This window comes from Durio zibethinus, chromosome 4, assembly GCF_047325235.1.
Source record: "Durio zibethinus cultivar Kanyao isolate XHJ-2024 chromosome 4, ASM4732523v1, whole genome shotgun sequence".
NCBI classification, from domain to species: domain Eukaryota; kingdom Viridiplantae; phylum Streptophyta; class Magnoliopsida; order Malvales; family Malvaceae; genus Durio; species Durio zibethinus.
The window spans coordinates 34,819,240-34,837,411 of record NC_143165.1 but is presented as its reverse complement, the minus strand read 5'-3'; the positions used below and the strand labels follow the sequence as shown (position 1 = coordinate 34,837,411).

Sequence of the window (18,172 nt, the reverse complement as noted above, 5' to 3'; positions counted from 1 at the left end):
TTCACTGCCTGCCAGAATGTACTGCTGCGTTAAAGATGATTTTTGCTGAGAAAAACTCTGGTTGAAGTTTATAGATGGTTACTATTCAATCAGTCTATCTTTTCAATCTGATCCTCCATCTATTGGTCTGTGTTTAGGACCATTGTATCATCAAATACATGATCTATCCTATGATTTGAGCCCCATTATATCATCAATGATCTAAGCAAATAATGAAATAATTCTTATATGGATGGCATTTGGCAATTCTTAATTGTCGTTTTGATACCTGCTTTGCATTATTGTTATTGCTTTCTACTTTGTACCTAACATATTTGTTTCATTAAAATGAATAGATGGTTTAGGAAAAACTTAGTTTTTTCATAATTGATTTCTAGACTGTTTCTTCGGTCAATAGTTTTTCTGACTTTGCTTGAAGAGTATGTCTTTAAATGCTTTATTCTTTCCAATTTTCTGCTCAATATAGGTTTTTCCATTGTGAAGATAAATGAAATTGCCCCCATTGTAGTGCTCTGCAAGAGCGCTATAGCCTATAGGTGCACTAAGAGAACTGAGGGGTTGGACTTTGCAGCCTCAATCCTTTCCATTTTATCATCTTATAGTCAACATGGTAAGACTGGTGGTCAGTCTATGCGTTAAGCAGTATTTGGAGGTTCAATTGAATTGAAGCAATAATTTTTACTGGTTGTCAATGATGTCACAACACAGGCAACTTTCGCATGTAATGCAGGAATTCCAAATATAAATTCCATATCTTGCCATATAAACTGCATGATGATGATGGTCGAACAGAATTGAAGCAACAATACCCAACACTTCAAATTGCATACTTACCTATAGCTCTCTATATTTGTAGTGCAGTACAGCAGTCATCCTAAGAAATGGTTGAAATATGCATTTGAAACTAGGCCTGTGGCTTAACTATATATTTCATTATTCTAGATGATGGTCAGACTTTTTAATAGGAGTCCTTGCTATATAGCTTTTCATTATGGATGGTGGTCAGGTTTTTCACCAGTTTAGGGGGAAGTTTTGTTATGTAAACTTTTGAGACTTTTCTTTTTGGTTTGCCTCCATTCTGAGTTCTCTGCAATATCACCTTGCACTCATATACTGCTTTCATGATGACATTTAAATCAAAGATTTTGAAGCTACTGGCATAGGAAGAACTCAGCACTTACTGGAAGAACAGCGGCTGCCTAAGGCTTTAAGCCTGAGTGCTGAACCTTTCGGCCAAAGGCCTGGATGCTCTTCTTGACTCTTAAATTATTTTGATAAATTCTAGAGACTCCCTTTATATCTATAGATGAGATTCACTTGACTTGCCAGCGTTATGAAGAAATGGTTGAAAATAACTGCAGAAACATCTGCAGGAGAAGGAACACAAATAATGTTGTTTCGGATTAGCTATAGCTATCTGCCAGAACAACGGTAAAAATGATCTTTGTTCAATTACTTCTAGTGTTGCTAGTTTGTTGGGTGGGACGTGAAACGAAAGGAAATTTATCATGCAAGTTCTGCTAGAATATGGTGAAACAGTTGCAAATGCGCATGTCTTTCTTAACGTTCTTTTTTTCGGGTACAACTTGTCTTTGTAAATGCCTACTCGCTAACCATGTTCATCAGCAATAGGCCCGCAGGGTAGCAGGCATAAGAAGGCCTGACTTGTTGGTTCATGCAGCAGGTTTGTTTGTTGGAATCCGAGGTTTAGTTTGGATAGTTTATACAGTCATTTTAAAAGAAAACATTCATCTGCTATGGGTTTAACTATAAGTACGGGTAATCACCTTTCTTTTTCTCATGTTATAATTTTCTTTGCAAAAAAGATTTCTGAAGAATAGGAACGCTGGGCTCAGACACCAGATTAAAAATGGTGGATTATAAAGGCGCTATGCAACAATGCCTACATAATCCATTAATTACAAGACCTAATCGATTGGAAAGTCAATGAATGTAAACATACTAACAATTGCGGTGGCAATCTTGCAAAAGCTTTTAGTTGCTTTTCCTTCGATCAGAAAAAGATTTTCCTTTTTCAAGTCTTTTTGTTGCTTCAAATCTTCTTTTATGGATGATCCAAAACTTGACTCAAAGCTTTTATTTCTTCAATTTCTTGCCCAAAAAGTAAACATGGAAAACATTGTCTTGTTTGCAACGGGCCAATGCCTAAAGAGCTAGATATGTGGGCCTAAATACGTGGTGGAATCTTATTGGTTTTAACTAGCGAGACTGACGCGGATGAACAGCGTGATATCGAAGCTTTAACAAGTCAAAGTTTGTGCTACAGACGGAAGAAGGTTCCACCCAAATCCCAACCGCCAATAACATCTATTTACCTTAACGCTTAGGATTCGTTATCGAAAAAATACAAAGTCTTCTCCGGACTCTGCTGGCGCTTTTCTTCTGATCTTCCGAGGTAATCTCATTGCTACAAAATCTACCGTCTAATTTCTCTGCTATAATTTCCCCAAGCTGCTTCATCAACCAATCCAACCTTTTTCCTTTTTGGATATAAATTTGCTTCTTTAATTACCCTTTTTGTTCTTGATTCTTGATCTATATTGTTTGTTACTTTTTGAATTATTATTATTATTCAATTTGGAGCATCAAACCAGGTGAATAATACCCAGATAATGGATGAGATGAAAGATAAGTGGAAGGGGCTCATGAAAAAAGTCAACAACCAATTTTCATCATCTTCTTCTTCTTCTGGTAAATTCAAGGGCCAAGGTAGAGTCCTGGGTTCCTCTTCATCTGGATCTGTTAACCCCGTTCTTACCCGTCCCACCCAATCTCAAACTCCCAATCCAAAGCCTAACCCTTCTTCATCCTCTTCGAATTCTAAGCCTGTTTTGCCTTCAAAACCACCAAATACTGATCAAAACAAGCCCAGTTCTATCAATAATCCTGGACCAATTCGCAAAACGGAAAATGGGTTTGATCCTTACGGCTTATTGATCACTTCTAGCAAGGTATCAAAAAATGCTTTTACCTTAAACGTGTTTGAGTGTCCAATTTGTGGTGCTTCTTATAGGTCTGAGGAGGAGGTGTCTATACATGTAGAAACTTGTGTTAACACTAATTCATTGGATCGTAAAGGCCTTGATGGCGATTCGGGATCCAATGAGAATGAGTTGGAAAAGTCTAGAAGTGAATTGGAGGCTTTTATTGGTTCATTTATTTCAGGGAAGCCACCAGAAGGGTCAGTTGATGTGGTTCTCAGGTTGTTGAGGAATATAGTTAAGGAACCTGGGAATGACAAGTTTAGGAAGATTCGTATGAGTAATCCGAAGATAAGGGAGGCGATCGGTGAGGTGGCGGGAGGAGTTGAGCTGTTGGAGTTTGTTGGGTTTGAATTGAAGGAGGAAGGAGGGGAAGTGTGGGCGGTCATGGAAATTCCTAGAGAGGAGCAGATCAGTTTGATTAATAAGACAATAACGTTGTTGGAACCGGGAAAGATAGAACAACTTAAGAAGAATGAGAATATTGCCCCTGCAGCTCCAGCTGAGAAAGAGGAAAGTGTTGAGCCAAAGAAGATTGACAGACAGGTAAATGACAAGTTTTGTTGATTATTGCTGATAATGCTTTTAACCAGGAGATCACTTTGTTTTTATGTGCATTCAATTTACATCACATTAATAGAGCCCGAGGCTCTCTAAATTTACATCACAACAACACATGAACAGAGCTTTAATCTGTGCTCCAGTGCAGCCAGTAAGGTATTTATTGATTTACCATATGTACTTATAATACTATGTACATTGATACAATATAAATATCCATGAAGGTTTCAATTTCTCAACCACTCTACTAATTTAATGACAAATTTATAATGAAATAAATAACCAAACCTGCCTATCCAGGCGGTAATCAGAAACTTTATGTATACCTGCGCACCTCAACAGACTGAAGAAACTATTGGTAATCTCTTAATTATCGTTGAGTGGTTCATTCTGTGATTGTTCACACACAGGTAATATTTGGTTATTGAAATGAATATGCTGAAAGAATTTGTTTGTGTGGCCCTTTTATAGAAGTTCTTTTATCAAAAGGATAAAATTTATCCTAATACTAGCTTATTGGATAAAGTTCCTAGAAATGTTGTCCATAATTCACCCTGCTATTCTTTATGTATGAGATCACTATCCTGCTATCCTTCTAGAATATTACTGAAAATTGCGTTTGTTTATGGTTTGTGTAAATCATAAATTATAGGAAACTTGACCACATTGCTTTCTATTAAATTGTTTCACTTTTTTGCTTTTGATTTTTTTTTTTTTTTTGTGAACTTGCTTGTAATTTTCTTGTTCATTCTCCTTTTAATTTGTTGAATGTTGATATTTAGTGAATATGCACAATTTTTACACTGTTGCTTAATCAAGATATTAGATGTTATTAGTCACCCTCATCACCTGTCTCATATTGTTCTTACCATTTAACTTTATTCTTTTACATTTTCATTAGGTCTTGTGGCATATTTGTCTAACTCAGAACATGAATTTTGTCATTATAGATCCGGGTCTTCTTCTCTGTACCTGAGAGTGTAGCAGCAAAAATCGAGCTACCAGATTCTTTCTATAACCTATCGGTTGAAGAGTTAAAGAGAGAAGCAGATATGAGAAAGAAAAAGATTGCAGAATCCCAACTTTTAATCCCTAAATCTTACAAGGAAAAGCAGGCAAAAGCAGCCAGGAGGAGATATAGAAGAACAATAATTCGCATCCAGTTTCCTGATGGAGTTGTGCTTCAAGGTGTTTTTGCTCCTTGGGAGCCAACTAGTGCTCTTTATGAGGTTAGTCCTCTTGCCTAGTTGTTCATATTAGTTTCTTCAATTGAGTTAAAAACACTTGTTTGATATTTAAACAAATTTTGAGGCCTTGTTTCATATTACTAATCTTCATCTACGGGTACAACTGTTGAATGTCAGCAATGTTTTTCCCACTGACATTATCTTTACTTTACTATTTTGGTATCAAAAAGAGAAACTTAATTGCACAGCTCTACTGCATTAGAAATAATTGGCAGTGCTTCCTGCATCTAGCATTAGTTTGTTGCATTTTTTTCAGTTTATCATATGATAATGCATCTTGCACCAAATGCTTTGTTATTTATTTTATTATTATTTAGGTGGTGGTGGCTTGGTCTCATTCCCACAAGTCAAGGTGATGGGAGGTGTTTTTAGAATAGAAAATTTTGTCTGCATTTAAATTCCTTGAAATTTGCTATAGCTTAATTGTGAACAATTTTACCCCTACAAGATAAAGTGTTGTGAATAGTATTTTAAATAGACATATAATTTGGAGTTTCTGGTGTAATGAATTAAAATACTTCTTTTCCCGTGGTAGTGTTCAGTATTTCCAAGAAATTTCCAGGTTTACTATAATATGATATTTAAGCTTAGTGTCCTACTAAGAAGCAAGCTTTGGTTCATCACATAATGTGCACTGTTAGATTGTCAAATGATTTGTGCTCTTTCTGATCTTCAGTTTGTCAGCTCAGCACTGAAAGAACCCTGCTTGGAGTTTGAACTGTTAGATCACGTCCCGGTTAAGCGGCAGGTGATCCCTTCTTTTCCTGTGGCAGGAGAGAAAGCCAGAACGCTAGAGGAAGAGGATTTGGTCCCTTCAGCACTTATTAAGTTCAAGCCTATTGAAACAGATTCCTTCGTCTTCACAGGGCTTTCTAATCAACTCCTGGGAATCATTGAACCCCTTGTAACCGATTGAGCATCTGCTCCAACAGCATAAGCTTTTATCTACCTTTTCTCTATTTCTTGGGAAAACACAGCATTAATGAAACTCTATGCATTGGTTTTGAAGCTGTCAATTCTTCATTTTGTAATTTGTCACCAAAGCCTGAATTTTTGTCTCCTTGTACATTATTTAAGAATTGTTAGTCCCTGTGGGGGCTTGAGTCCACTTGTTTTTTGTTTTCTTTGTGTGGGTTTGATTCAATTTTTTTTTCTTAAAAAATTAGCTCCAATCATTTTCTTCCGAATCAAATATATATTTGCATATTAACTTTTTATTAAAAATTAAATCTTTATTATTTAAATTAAAAATTTAGAATATCTCAAACAATTGAGAAAGATTTAAATGATGTTTTTTAGGTAAAAATCATACATTTTTTTACTAAAATTGAAAGATTAAAAAATTTTATTGTATAAATTGTGTAAAATTTTAAAAAAATTTTAAATATATATTTTTAAATAAATATTTTTAATAAAAATATTAATAAAATTTTTACTGTTGAATAAATATTGATCAAATTTAAATTATAAATAATTTTTTTTATATATTATTAATTTTCATATAAAATTTTATCAATTTATCTATTTAAATTTTTTATTAAATTATTTGAAAAAAAAAAGAAAGCTTTCATCTTCACCTAAAAAACTTTATCTAAGTTTGATACTAAACTATTTGTTATTGCTTCAATGCTTTCTTTCGTCTATGCCATGTTGCTTTATAAACTTATTAAATTTCTTAGCCGGTAAGAACTGCATAATAATAAGATCAATTTGATAAAAAAAAAATGTCTATTGATGGAATATGTGGATCATACCCACACAAAAAGGCTAAGTATTTTACGCCTAAACTGGCCGAAAGCAAGCTAAACCATACCGAAAACAGTCAAACCAAGCTTACATGTTTCAAAAGGTGTACAATTACCGGTCTACAATTACTGTGAATGAGAAAATAATCATGCCTCAAACAGAATCACGATGGATTTTCACTAGCTTTTTTGTCTTGATATGGATCTTCCATATTTCTGACAACCCATTGTTTTCTATATAAAATTCTCATGGCTGGATTTACTACTTGAAGAAGAAACCAATATCCATGGTGCAAAAAGAAATCTTGAATCCTTCTGAAATTTTGACATTATAATTTTGGCACACAATCCACAAGAATCATGTTTGCCAAACCAATCAGGGGGGCAGTTTTGCTGATAAAAACTAAAACAAATTTGTAAGCTAACTTTGGGGTTTGAGGGTCTTGGAAACAAGTAGAAGCAGATCAGATCACGTGGGAAAAATCTTTTTTACAGGATCTGAGGACCACCTCGAAAAAGCCATATCTAGAGAAAGCAAGTTTCACATGTGCTTCAAAAACAGTCAAGAAATCAGCATGTTAGTGGTCCAATGAATAATTGTCCCAAACAGCATTTCTTACAAATTCTCCTCTCTCCCAAGCTTCCCCCAAAAAAAGTAGCCATAAAATACTGAATTATTGTTAGTATAATTATTCATTGATGATTCATTGATTCTGCATTGAACATGACGTGCTTGTCCTAAACAAGTTATTGCTTACTTTCCTGCACCACCATTGAAATTGAAGAAATAAAAAAGCAACCAGTGATTATATGTTGAGGTTTTTGAACATGACAATTCAAAAGAAGACATGAATTTCACAAATTTTTTGTTCCAAAACAAGTCAATTGATGGAACCTAAGGGAGAAAAAAAAAGGATTGATGCAGGCTTGGCGAACGTGTTATTCATTTTTTTTCTTTTGGGAACATTATTTATTTATTTTCTTGGTATAGATTATAGTACTATCCATTATCATGTTGGATTCGGATAGTGACGTTATTTTAATTTTCAAATTAAGATTATGATTACTTCATCATACACTGTCAATAAACTAATTAAAAGCTTCTTTGAAAAATTGAAACCACAAATGCAAATGGTGGGTCACAGAAGAGAAACAATATTAAAATTATTAAACAAAATTATTTCGAGTAATTAAATCAGAAGAACAAGCTGTGACAAAAGTTATTTGATTAAATGGGAGATATAAAGGCTGTGATAGAAGTTCTTATCAGTTCTTCATAACCTTTTTCCCTTAAGAGGTTCTCTCTTAATTTTTATAGCTTCAACTTTTTATTATTTTTAAATATTAAATCGGGATATGAATATGATAATTTCATTTTTCAAATATATGAAAAAAATTTTTTAAAAAATTTGCACATATTTATCTGACACATGCCAATATTTAAGAGTTACGTCAAATCCGAATTTTATTTTTTTTGTTAACATTAATTAGACACCTTGTCATCAAATTGATTTTTTTTTTTAATTTGCAAAAAGGGTTTAGAATCAAGAATTTAATCAATTCACTTGTGATCTAGCAAGAGACCACCTAAACCCTGCAATCATAAACCCCTGTAGGATTCGTCCAAAGTGATATCATATATATATATATATATATATATATATATATGTATATGTATGTCAAAAATTGAATTAATTTATCTATTAAGGGTAAAATAGAACTCTAGTACTCTTAACAAAATCTTTTTTTTTTATTTGAAACAATCATGAATTGAATATTAATCATTAAAATTAAAAATTTAATATTCTATTAACATATCACGAATATTAGTATCAAAGGTTTTTTTTTAATTTCAATTTACATATGTGGAAATTCAAAAGAAAAATAATATGTATCTTAAGTTTTTATACCCTCAAAGAAGAATAATAATTGTTAGGTTAAATCTGTAAAATTTAGAATTTAACTTTAAATAAGCTTGGTTCAAACTTAATATTATAAAAATCTGGAAGCTACAAACAAGGCTGATAGTCGGTTTGTTTCGGTTCAACTTGATGTTTAATCAAACAGTAACAGCCGGAGAAAAAAAAAACAAAAATAAAAACAAAATTGAGCTTGAAATTGTTATAACAAACCATTTTATTGTTTTTGAATCTTGATAAATTTAATATTCTATATATTATATAATATTATGTAATATATATATATATGCCTAATTAAACAAATTTAATATGAACTCTAATGTTAGAGGAAATTGGGTTCGATTTTTTATAGTTCCCCGTATTAAAAAAAAAAAAAAGGATAATCCTTCATTTGACTTTTAAATTATTGTAATTTTTTAATATGGTATTTAATTTAAATTTTTTTAATGTGGTATTTAAATTTTATTTTCGTGTATTAAATTATCTCAATCCTTTTAATACCGTTAAATAATATTGATGTGATACTTAAATACCAATGTAAATGACATGTGATAATTATGTGATAGTGATGTGGTTATCACATGTCATTTTTAAAAAATAAAAAAAAATTTCTTAAAAATTTTATTTCAATTTTTTTAAAAAATTACACGAGTAGTCATATTTTAGATTATATGACAGCCACATATTATCTATATTAATATTTAAATACCACATCAACATTATCTAAAAGTGTTAAGGGGTTATGGTATCTCCGTATATGGAAATAAAGTTTAGGCACTTAAATAGAATTTTTTTTTTTAGGTATCACATTAAAAAAAGTATAATAATTCTAGGATCAAATAAGGTGTTATAAATGACCAATCAAATAACGCTAACTAACAACAAAATTTCACTTCTTTAACCTTTTTTTTTTTTTTTTCACGTCATGCCGTATTGACCATATCAAATATAAACCTAAAACAAAAAAAAAATTAACACTTTTATTTTTAACTAAAATAAAAAAAAATTCAAAAAGCTAGCTTCTCTAAAAATTTAAGAAAAAGACAAAAAAAAAAAAATAGTTGATAGAAACAAAGAAGGATTATAGTGTGGGTTCGAAATCATATGACTTCTTTTGAGTATTTAACGAAATTGCTTCAATCTTTTTATTCCCTTCTTTAATCCTCTTCAAATGGCAAAGAATAAATCTATCTCAAGTTTTAAATCAATAATTATTTAAGAAATACAAACATCACAAAACCCAACCGAATACAAACAATACTAAAATACAATATTCAACTAACTAAAAACCATAAAAAATCAATATTATATCAAACATAAATACATGTAAAGTTATATGGATAAATTTGAAATTTGCCTCATCTGAAATTTGTAGTCTAATGTCCCGCATTCTAAATCAATTTCTCATTTTATGAGTCGATTTTAATGTCCTATCTTCAGACATTTAACACATACTGTCACTAATCTAAACCTCAAATTTTAAATCCTAAATCGATTGTCTTAAACACAAAACCCCAAATTGATTATACTTTCTGAATTGATTACCCTAAACTCTTAATTTTAAAACCTAAATAAATTGTCATAAACACAAAACCCTCAATCAATTGAACTTTTTGAATCAATTACCTTAAATATTACACTCCAATCATTCAATTTAAAACGATTACAAAGATTGAATCTCAAAATTTAATCTCTAAAAAATCATCTAGTGTTTTTTTTTTTTTATTTAAAAGAAGCTACCTTCTTCAAATTTTTATTATCTATGTTAAAAAATGAAATTATTTTCTTTTTGTTTTAAAATGATATCTAATGTGACCAATATATCATGATGTAAAAAAAAAATCAAGTTAAAGATATAAAATTTTATTGATAATCAAGTTTATTTTATTAGTAATTTAAAACATGTTAATTTTTTTCTAATAAAATTAATTTTTTGAGTTAATTTACTTACGAAATTAAAGTTTATGAACTATTATGATAAAAAGAATTTTAGATACCAATATAACAAAAATTTAAAAACTTAGAGACCCAATCTAATACATTATAATTTTAAAACCTGATACTAAATTAAAACTTCATTGGCACGAAACTTCATGTATTAAAAAAATGAAAAAGAAGAAGAAAGTATTAACTAATATCAATTCATTTCTACTTTGTTGACTTAAAAATTGTTCTCAATTATTTCCTAGTGTACATTTAAAATATATATAACACATGCCTGGCTTCACATCAACATTGACAGGGAATATTTGGTTACTACAACAGTTGCACAAACTCAAAAAAGCAAATTACAATATTGTTGAGTAAAGTAATCCACATGCATGTTATGTGGTATGAAAAAAATTATTCTCACACACCAAAAAAAAAAATCATCTAATAAAGCAACTTTATCGTAAATCCCTGTCAAATGCCGAATAATAAAGTAGAAACAGGGGGGTTAGGTATATAGGATAAGTACTTCGTCAACTTGGAGTGGACAACAAGAAAGAAAAAGAGAAATAAATTAATAAAATTATTTTAAAATAAAATATTTTTAGATTTATAGGGGCCACCTCCATAATAATATATGCCCCATACCTTATAAAAATGTATATAGCTAATGAGCACATTTTCTTAAAACAAATACTTTTAATGGAGTTTTTACTTGAGTTTGTGCGTGTGTATATATATATATATATATATATATATATATATATATATATATCATAATTTAAAAATGATAGAAAAAATTATAAATATTAATATTTAAAATTTAAATTTATTAAATATTATATTTTAAAATAATTATAGGAATCAATTTAATTAATTTTAAAATTCATATATTTTAATTACAAAATAAAACATATTCAAAGAATTAATTGGAAAAATCAGCAAGATGAGTTTGCATTATTGTTTCAAAAGTCCCTCCAACTAGGAGTATCATATTTTATATCTTTTTATTATGATAATTTTTGTTGAAGATTGGCAGGTAATGGAGTAGTTTAATTTAATAAACATGAAATTTTATTTTATTTTTATTTATAAAAAAAGAAACAAAAGAATAGTTCAACCAACCTACCAGAGCTTATTGCCTTATTCTATTTTATTTATTATTATTATTTTTAAATGTACTTCATCCCCTTCTGGCCAGAGCTTTCAGTTGGACCATTTCATAGATGCATGCAATAATATTTTAATGCCTCTAAAATAGAAAAATATAATCCGAAATTCCAATCCTGAAATCAGTTACTCAATAATAATCAGATTTTTTTTTCAAAAAAAATTTAATATACATAAGCTAGAATAAATTAATTAAATAAACAAACAACAAAACACTAGCACTGTGAGACCTTAACCCCAGACCTAATATAAAGTTTTTGAATTTTTTTTCTTTTTGCATTGAGATATTCCTCATTGCTATGCATGCTAATATATATATATATATATATAACCCATTTATTAAATTATTCTATCAAGTTTGAATCTTGAATCGAAAACTTTAAGATTCTACACATTATAAATATTGAAAAATATGTAGTAACTTTCTACATTTTTTAAATAATTTTCTACATGTTAATAAGCAATTTGGTCCCATAGGTTCATATAGATGATGAGTAGACTTAGGTGAGCATTGAAAATATTTGATAGGACATTGATTTTAGCAAAATGGACCACCCAAATGTTGATATATCCGATAATTTTTTTTAAGGAAATAATGTTTTGGTTTCTCTTTTTAAAATCAATAAATTTAATTATTACATGTGTGTTTTCTTTGAAATAATTCAAAGAAAAAAAGCTTATTAATTAGAAAGGAACTTGAGAGGGTTTATGTATTTTTTTTTTAATTGTAAAAAATTTAATATAAATAAATTTTATTACATTTATAATTTATTTATTTAATTAAAATTTTTTAAAATATTTTTTATAATTATTTACTAAATTTAATAAATTAATATAAACTAATCTTATTAATTATGCCAAACAACAAGACTAAGAAGGAAAAAATTATTAATTAATGATATATTACATTTAGTTCCTAATATCAACACGTGCGATTTTTCAAACCGGTTTCAATTATTTCCTTTCTCAGATTTATAAAAAGAAAATTTGATTTTTTATTACGAAAAAAAAAAAGAGCATGAAGGCTAGAGTCCGACGAATCATTTCCCGTCCCAAGAACTGTAGATAAAAAAACGGCGAGTACTACGCAGTTATTTCCCGATTAATCGGCCAACAAAAAATAATTATTAAAATAATTTAAAATCGGCAACATACACGTTGCAATTAAGTCACGACTCACGAGTGAGGAGACAAAAACTCGTCACGTGTCAGCACATGTGTCAATCCCTCAGACCAAAGACAGTACAAATGTGCTGCACCACCGGACAAGTCGTGTCGGGAAGCCTCAATGCAAGTGTTAAGCTGAGGCTTATCCGGTTACCTTACCGGTTATTTCCGGTAATTCCCACACTTGATTAAAAAAAGAAAAAACGGTACTAAAGATCTTCTATAAAACAAGTCTCTCTGTGCCTTCGTCATTTTTTCTGTAGTTGCAACTTGCAAAGCTTTGGTCATTGGCTTTGTTTTTTCATGTTTGGTGGAGAAGGAAGAAGAGAAGCGGGGATTTGAGAAAGTGGAATACTTTTGTTTATGTGGGTTTTTGGTCGGAGTTTTGAGGTGGGTTTTGCTTGAATTTTGGATTAAGAGGGTGAAAGAAAAATGGAGAGAGATTTTCTGGGTTTGAACTTAAAAGAATCATTGGCTATGGTTAAGGAAGAGGTTAACACTAATGGGTACAAAGAAACTGGTGTGTATCTTCTTCTCTTTTTTGGTTCTTTTATTTCTTTTTCCTTTGGGTTGTTGGTGACTTTTTGTTTGTTCTGAAATTTGGTTGACTGTAGAATTTAGAGTTTTTTTTTTTTTTTTTGTCTTGTTTGGATGGTGGAATTAAGATATTGGAGTGGAAAAATAGAATGGATTAAATGAATGGATATTTGTTATAAGAATTGTTAATTGAATTCAATTTCTTTCTTTCTTTCTTTCTTTGGATAATTCTGATAAAAATTCCAATTGTCAGCACTGTGCTATGAAAACAAGTTTTTTTTTTCTTTTCTTTTCTTTTGGTTATTGGTGATTGGTCATAGATAACTTAGTTTTGTTTGGACATTTCTTGCAATTAATTATGCCATTTATGAAAGTTGTGCCTGCATTTCGATGTTTATCTTTACATATGGCTTTCCATGCATCTAATTTTGGTGGTGTTTGTCATTTTTATTTGGGATTTTAGGTTTTACTAAAAGCTCAGGGATACAATGGCCCTTTTCAAACAAGGTTTCTGCTGTTCCACATCTGATGACTTTTAATTTTGCTCAAGGAGATAAAACTAAAAAAAATGGATCTGACTCATTAGTATCCCCTGGATTCATGCCTATCTCAACAGCAGATGCTGCTGAAGTTCAGGTTTGGCAGCTTTCCTATATCTTTTTCTTTTTCTAAAATGAAAAATCTATTTCTTGGCTTTATGAAATTATGGGAGGAATGACCTTTTTTAGACATTGCTCCATTATTCAGATAGAGCTGCACCTTAATTTACATGGGTTTTTTTCGGATTGCTTCTTAATTTATTGGTTGGCAATGTCTCTAACTCTATGTCAGTAGTCAACTGACATTATTTTCACTTGTCCCTGTTGGTTTTTGCCATCTAGAAATCCTTCAATCACAAAGGGCAACAAGGTGGCAATCATTTTTCATTGACAGCTTCTTCTGTTCAGCATGATGTACGACCTGTTCAATGTCCTTATGATATGAAGATGTTTCCGGTCTCAAACCAGGCCATTTCTGTTTCTGTGAGCAACCCGTTCATGAAGAATAATTTTATTACTCAAAATTTGCCCGTTACTACCAAGACACCACAATTACTTGGAGGAATTCCAGTGATAACTCCACATTCAATTCTTCCCACCCTTGGTTCTGTTGGTGGAAACATTGAACCATGGTAAACTTAAAGATTTTATGCTTGAGTTCAGTTACTTTAGTCAAAATGTTGACAATAAGATATTAAAACTTGGTCCGAATTTTATTTTTGTCATTAGGAAAAGTGTCAGGGCCTCTGGATCACCTTCTCAATTGACTATCTTTTATGCGGGTACAGTGAATGTCTATGATGATATCACCCCCGAGAAGGTGCTACAATTTCTTTCTCTTTCAGGAAAGAGCTTTTGTTAGTTGCAGTCTATTGATCAGTGGAAAGGTTAGAAAGTTACTTTTTTTGCATCTTATCCAGGCTGAGGCTATCATGTTCCATGCTGGGAATGGGTCTTCCATGGCTTCTAATGTGGTACATCCAAAAGCCCATGTCGAGACATCTATTCCAAAGCCAGTTCATGTTGATAGTGTTTCTGCGAACCAGCTCATAAATACACAACTGTGCTCTGGTATGTCAAGTCCTCTATCTGTTTCATCTCATACTGGTGCTCAGTCCAGGAGCGGGTCCAGTAGCAACGATGAACTGATGGTATGCAAGACCACAGGAAGCCCAACAACCCCTATTAGCAAAGTGGAGCCTCCAAAATTGGTGAATACCATGGGATCTGTTGCTGCAACCGGCATGATGCCTTCTGGTATGCGCTTATACTCTTAACGATTGCTGTTCTGTGTTGTCTTCAAGGAACCAGTTTCTGATCTTGAAGAAACCAAACTTTTTCTGACCATTTCGACCATTTTTCTAACCATGCACATGCCAGAAATTACAGAATACATAAGTAGGCGTTGATGTCAGCTTGCATGTTTTTAGCTAAATTTACTGTTTGGAACATGATTTATCAATGAAATTCATTTATAAATGACTCTGAATTGTTTGCCTACAGTTCCACAGGCTCGCAAAGCTTCCTTGGCTCGGTTTTTGGAGAAGCGCAAGGCAAGGTTAGTTGTTGTACAAGATATTTTTGTATTTTCATCTTAAATATGGCTATTGAAAACTTTCAAACTACTAGTTGGCTATGTTTTGATTGTATCATAGTAGAAAGCCAGAAGTTGCAAGATTATAAGATGCAATAAATTAAACCTTGGTTATCAAGTTTTATATATGTTTAATGTTGTTAATAGAAGCTGGATCTCTGATCTCGTGCTCGAATAAAGCTCATTATTTGCTGTTGTAGGGCTACGATTGCAGCACCATACGATCTGAGCAAGAAGTCTCCACATTGTGCTACTCCAGAATCAAATGCATGAACTCTGCTGCAATCTCTGCAGCAGGGTTGGATTGTTCTCTCTCTGGCAAGCAAGAAGGGTAACCATGATTTATGATTTGGCATTGATGCAAGTTTTTATGTAGTGTGTCAAAAATGTAAGCAACTAGCTTTTTGTTTCTCTAATTAAAAACACTGTAATCCTTGACTCTCTGCAACTAAGTTTATGTGAAGTTGGTTTAGGGTTATACCCTTTTTGTTTTCTCTACATTAAATGTGGACAATTTGCTACTTTGTAACCCATCCAATTGTTGTTACATGGTAGAAATAATATAATGATAAGATTTTGTATTTTCTTCTGTTTAGTTCTGAATCATCTAAAGCTTTGTTTTCTTGCCCTTTTTTTTTTTTTTTTTTGAGTATTTTTCAACATTTTGTTAACTAAACAATGATAGGCTAACATTGGCAAAAATATTCCATTTAATATTTCTAAATTCTAGTACCTTTGGTTATGACAGTAGTGTCCCATGTCAGGGTTTGGTTTGGATTTTGTCAGAGATTGTTTTGTAATAAAATCATACCCAATTTGAGTTCTCAATCTTTCACCCAAAAAAAAAAAAGAAAACTTAGGGTTGAAGTTTTGTTTAATCGGGGTTGGTTGGCTGGTCATAGTCTGTACAACCCCTTATCTAGTTTAGAAGTTACTTTTTAGTTTAGTTCCTGTTATTTGGCCAGGCCTAGCATTTAGTAACAAGTTTCATGCTTGGTTCATTTTTAGCAGGAATTATTACAGCCTAGAAAGAGAATTGGATTGGTTTAGGGTTTAGTTAGACATCTTTGTGTCTTTTCAAATGTCTGGTTCATTTCATGCTCAGCCATGTGCTTCATCGAGCAAAGGAAAAGCATAACTCTTTTTAACAATTTAACACCTGCCATATCCAGAAACAACTGACGGTCGGTGGGGAACTGGGGTAGGTGTAGCGTCAATCATTGGTGCAATGGGTTGGCCGCAACTGACAACATGGCAATTGCCTGGCATGCCTTGATCTTGCTTTGTTAAGGATTCATGTGTGAAATTAAAAATAATTGAAGAGATGAAATTAGTTATTGTCATTGCGAGATGAAGTTAAAATAAATAATTAGATATATATTTAGATATAAAAATAATTATAATAATGAGATAAATTATTATGAGAAGAGAAAATTATAATTAAAGACTTTAGACTAATAATTTTGATATAATAAATTTAGTTAAAGTTTGAATATAATAATTTTTATATTTAATGTCTAAATATATTAAATTGATAAAATTTAATTGTTATATTAAATTAATAAAATTATTATTTTTAAAATATATATAAAATAAAAAAAATCAAATGTACCAGAAAATAAGGATAAAAAAAGAAGCATGGATAAAATTGAAAAATATAACTGCTATGAGAAACAAATTTTCTATTGGACTTCAAAATTCCAGTAAAAAAAAAAAACCTAGCGAGTAATTATAATTTTAATAACCAAAATGACCATAACCTAGCGAGTAAAACCTCTTGTCAGAAATTAATTCGCTAGGTTCATGTCGAGCGTTTAATGGGGATATTCTTTAAGGAATTCTCTCTTCCCTTTCCCTAAATATTATTTTTTAAAATTTTATAATTGGGATAATTTTCAACTTATAGTATATTTTATAAAATAATAACTCCTTTTTCTTTTAAATTATCAAAGAATATTCTCTTCAAAATAATTAGCAAAGAATATTTGTCCCTTTGAAATAAAAAATTACCTCCCACATCGGGCCCATTTCTAGTTAAAGATTAATGTGCAGAAATAAATAAAAAACCCCGTTGACTTCTCATGCATTGTTTCGGACCACACCCTCAGTCTTTTACATGCTTTCTACTAGATTTTAGGAATCATCGATAGATATTTGTGTATTTATATCATATAAAATATTAAAATTTATTTTGATATAATATTTTTTTAATTTTATTAAATTTATAATATTTATTATTAAAATTTTAAATCATATTATTTTTATATTTTATTTTTATATTATATTTTAAATTATCACATTTACGTAACAGCAGTCGTGCCCACTAGAGGAAAGAGAAAGACGTAAAACGAGGCCACAGCATTTATACACATGATTATCTCAATTTCGTAAAAAGATGGTTTTCAGCTAAGAAAATGGTTTACAAGCGAAAAAAAAAAGAAGACGTGAACCTAACTCTACACCTAGATCAATCAGAACAAAATGCTATTGATTTGTCAATGCTTGAAACTTGATCAGAAAGCACCTACGTCTAAGTTTTTTGCTAAAGTCCATTGGTTATTTTCTATAATGGCATCGAAAACAACAGCGGCAGCCCCGGGTCCAAGTCTCAAAAATCAAAATAGTGCCCTTATCTCTGTGATCAAGGTGGAAAGCACTTCGATTCTGCGTTGACACCGGATGACGCGGTGAAGTACAGACTTTCTTTGGTGATAAAAGTGTGGCCAAAATGCAATCAATTTATGAAGGACGGTGGGCAACCA

General features: G+C 31.1%; 2 protein-coding genes across 3 annotated transcripts; both read left to right on the top strand.

Moving 5' to 3' along the window:
* Positions 1 to 1,068: 1,068 nt before the first annotated feature.
* LOC111287003 (plant UBX domain-containing protein 2-like) lies at positions 1,069 to 5,934 on the top strand. 2 transcript variants are annotated; one of them, XM_022877136.2, is made up of 4 exons: positions 1,069 to 2,416; positions 2,616 to 3,548; positions 4,514 to 4,792; positions 5,487 to 5,934. In XM_022877136.2, the coding sequence occupies exons 2-4, from the start codon at positions 2,634 to 2,636 to the stop codon at positions 5,724 to 5,726; spliced, it is 1,434 nt and encodes a 477-aa protein (XP_022732871.2). In that variant the 5' UTR covers positions 1,069 to 2,416; positions 2,616 to 2,633; the 3' UTR covers positions 5,727 to 5,934. The 2 variants fall into 2 exon arrangements, with proteins under 2 accessions (XP_022732871.2, XP_022732872.2); XM_022877137.2 differs by having other exon boundaries at positions 2,030 to 3,548; positions 5,500 to 5,637.
* A 7,065-nt stretch (positions 5,935 to 12,999) lies between these two features.
* Positions 13,000 to 16,005, top strand: LOC111288373 (protein TIFY 6B-like). Its single transcript, XM_022879253.2, has 7 exons — positions 13,000 to 13,260; positions 13,741 to 13,913; positions 14,159 to 14,448; positions 14,546 to 14,636; positions 14,737 to 15,073; positions 15,320 to 15,374; positions 15,611 to 16,005. Exons 1-7 carry the CDS (start codon positions 13,173 to 13,175, stop codon positions 15,681 to 15,683), a joined length of 1,107 nt encoding a protein of 368 aa, XP_022734988.2. The 5' UTR covers positions 13,000 to 13,172; the 3' UTR covers positions 15,684 to 16,005.
* Positions 16,006 to 18,172: the final 2,167 nt, after the last annotated feature.

Excerpts from the sequence above, each read along its gene's own strand:
- LOC111288373 (XM_022879253.2), top strand. The coding sequence starts at position 13,173 with ATGGAGAGAGATTTTCTGGGTTTGAACTTAAAAGAATCATTGGCTATG. Across the intron at positions 13,914-14,158 it reads CAGATGCTGCTGAAGTTCAG|AAATCCTTCAATCACAAAGG; the intron begins GTTTGGCAGCTT and ends TTTGCCATCTAG. Across the intron at positions 14,449-14,545 it reads GGTGGAAACATTGAACCATG|GAAAAGTGTCAGGGCCTCTG; the intron begins GTAAACTTAAAG and ends TTTTGTCATTAG.
- LOC111287003 (XM_022877136.2), top strand. The coding sequence starts at position 2,634 with ATGGATGAGATGAAAGATAAGTGGAAGGGGCTCATGAAAAAAGTCAAC. Across the intron at positions 3,549-4,513 it reads CAAAGAAGATTGACAGACAG|ATCCGGGTCTTCTTCTCTGT; the intron begins GTAAATGACAAG and ends TTGTCATTATAG. Across the intron at positions 4,793-5,486 it reads CAACTAGTGCTCTTTATGAG|TTTGTCAGCTCAGCACTGAA; the intron begins GTTAGTCCTCTT and ends TCTGATCTTCAG.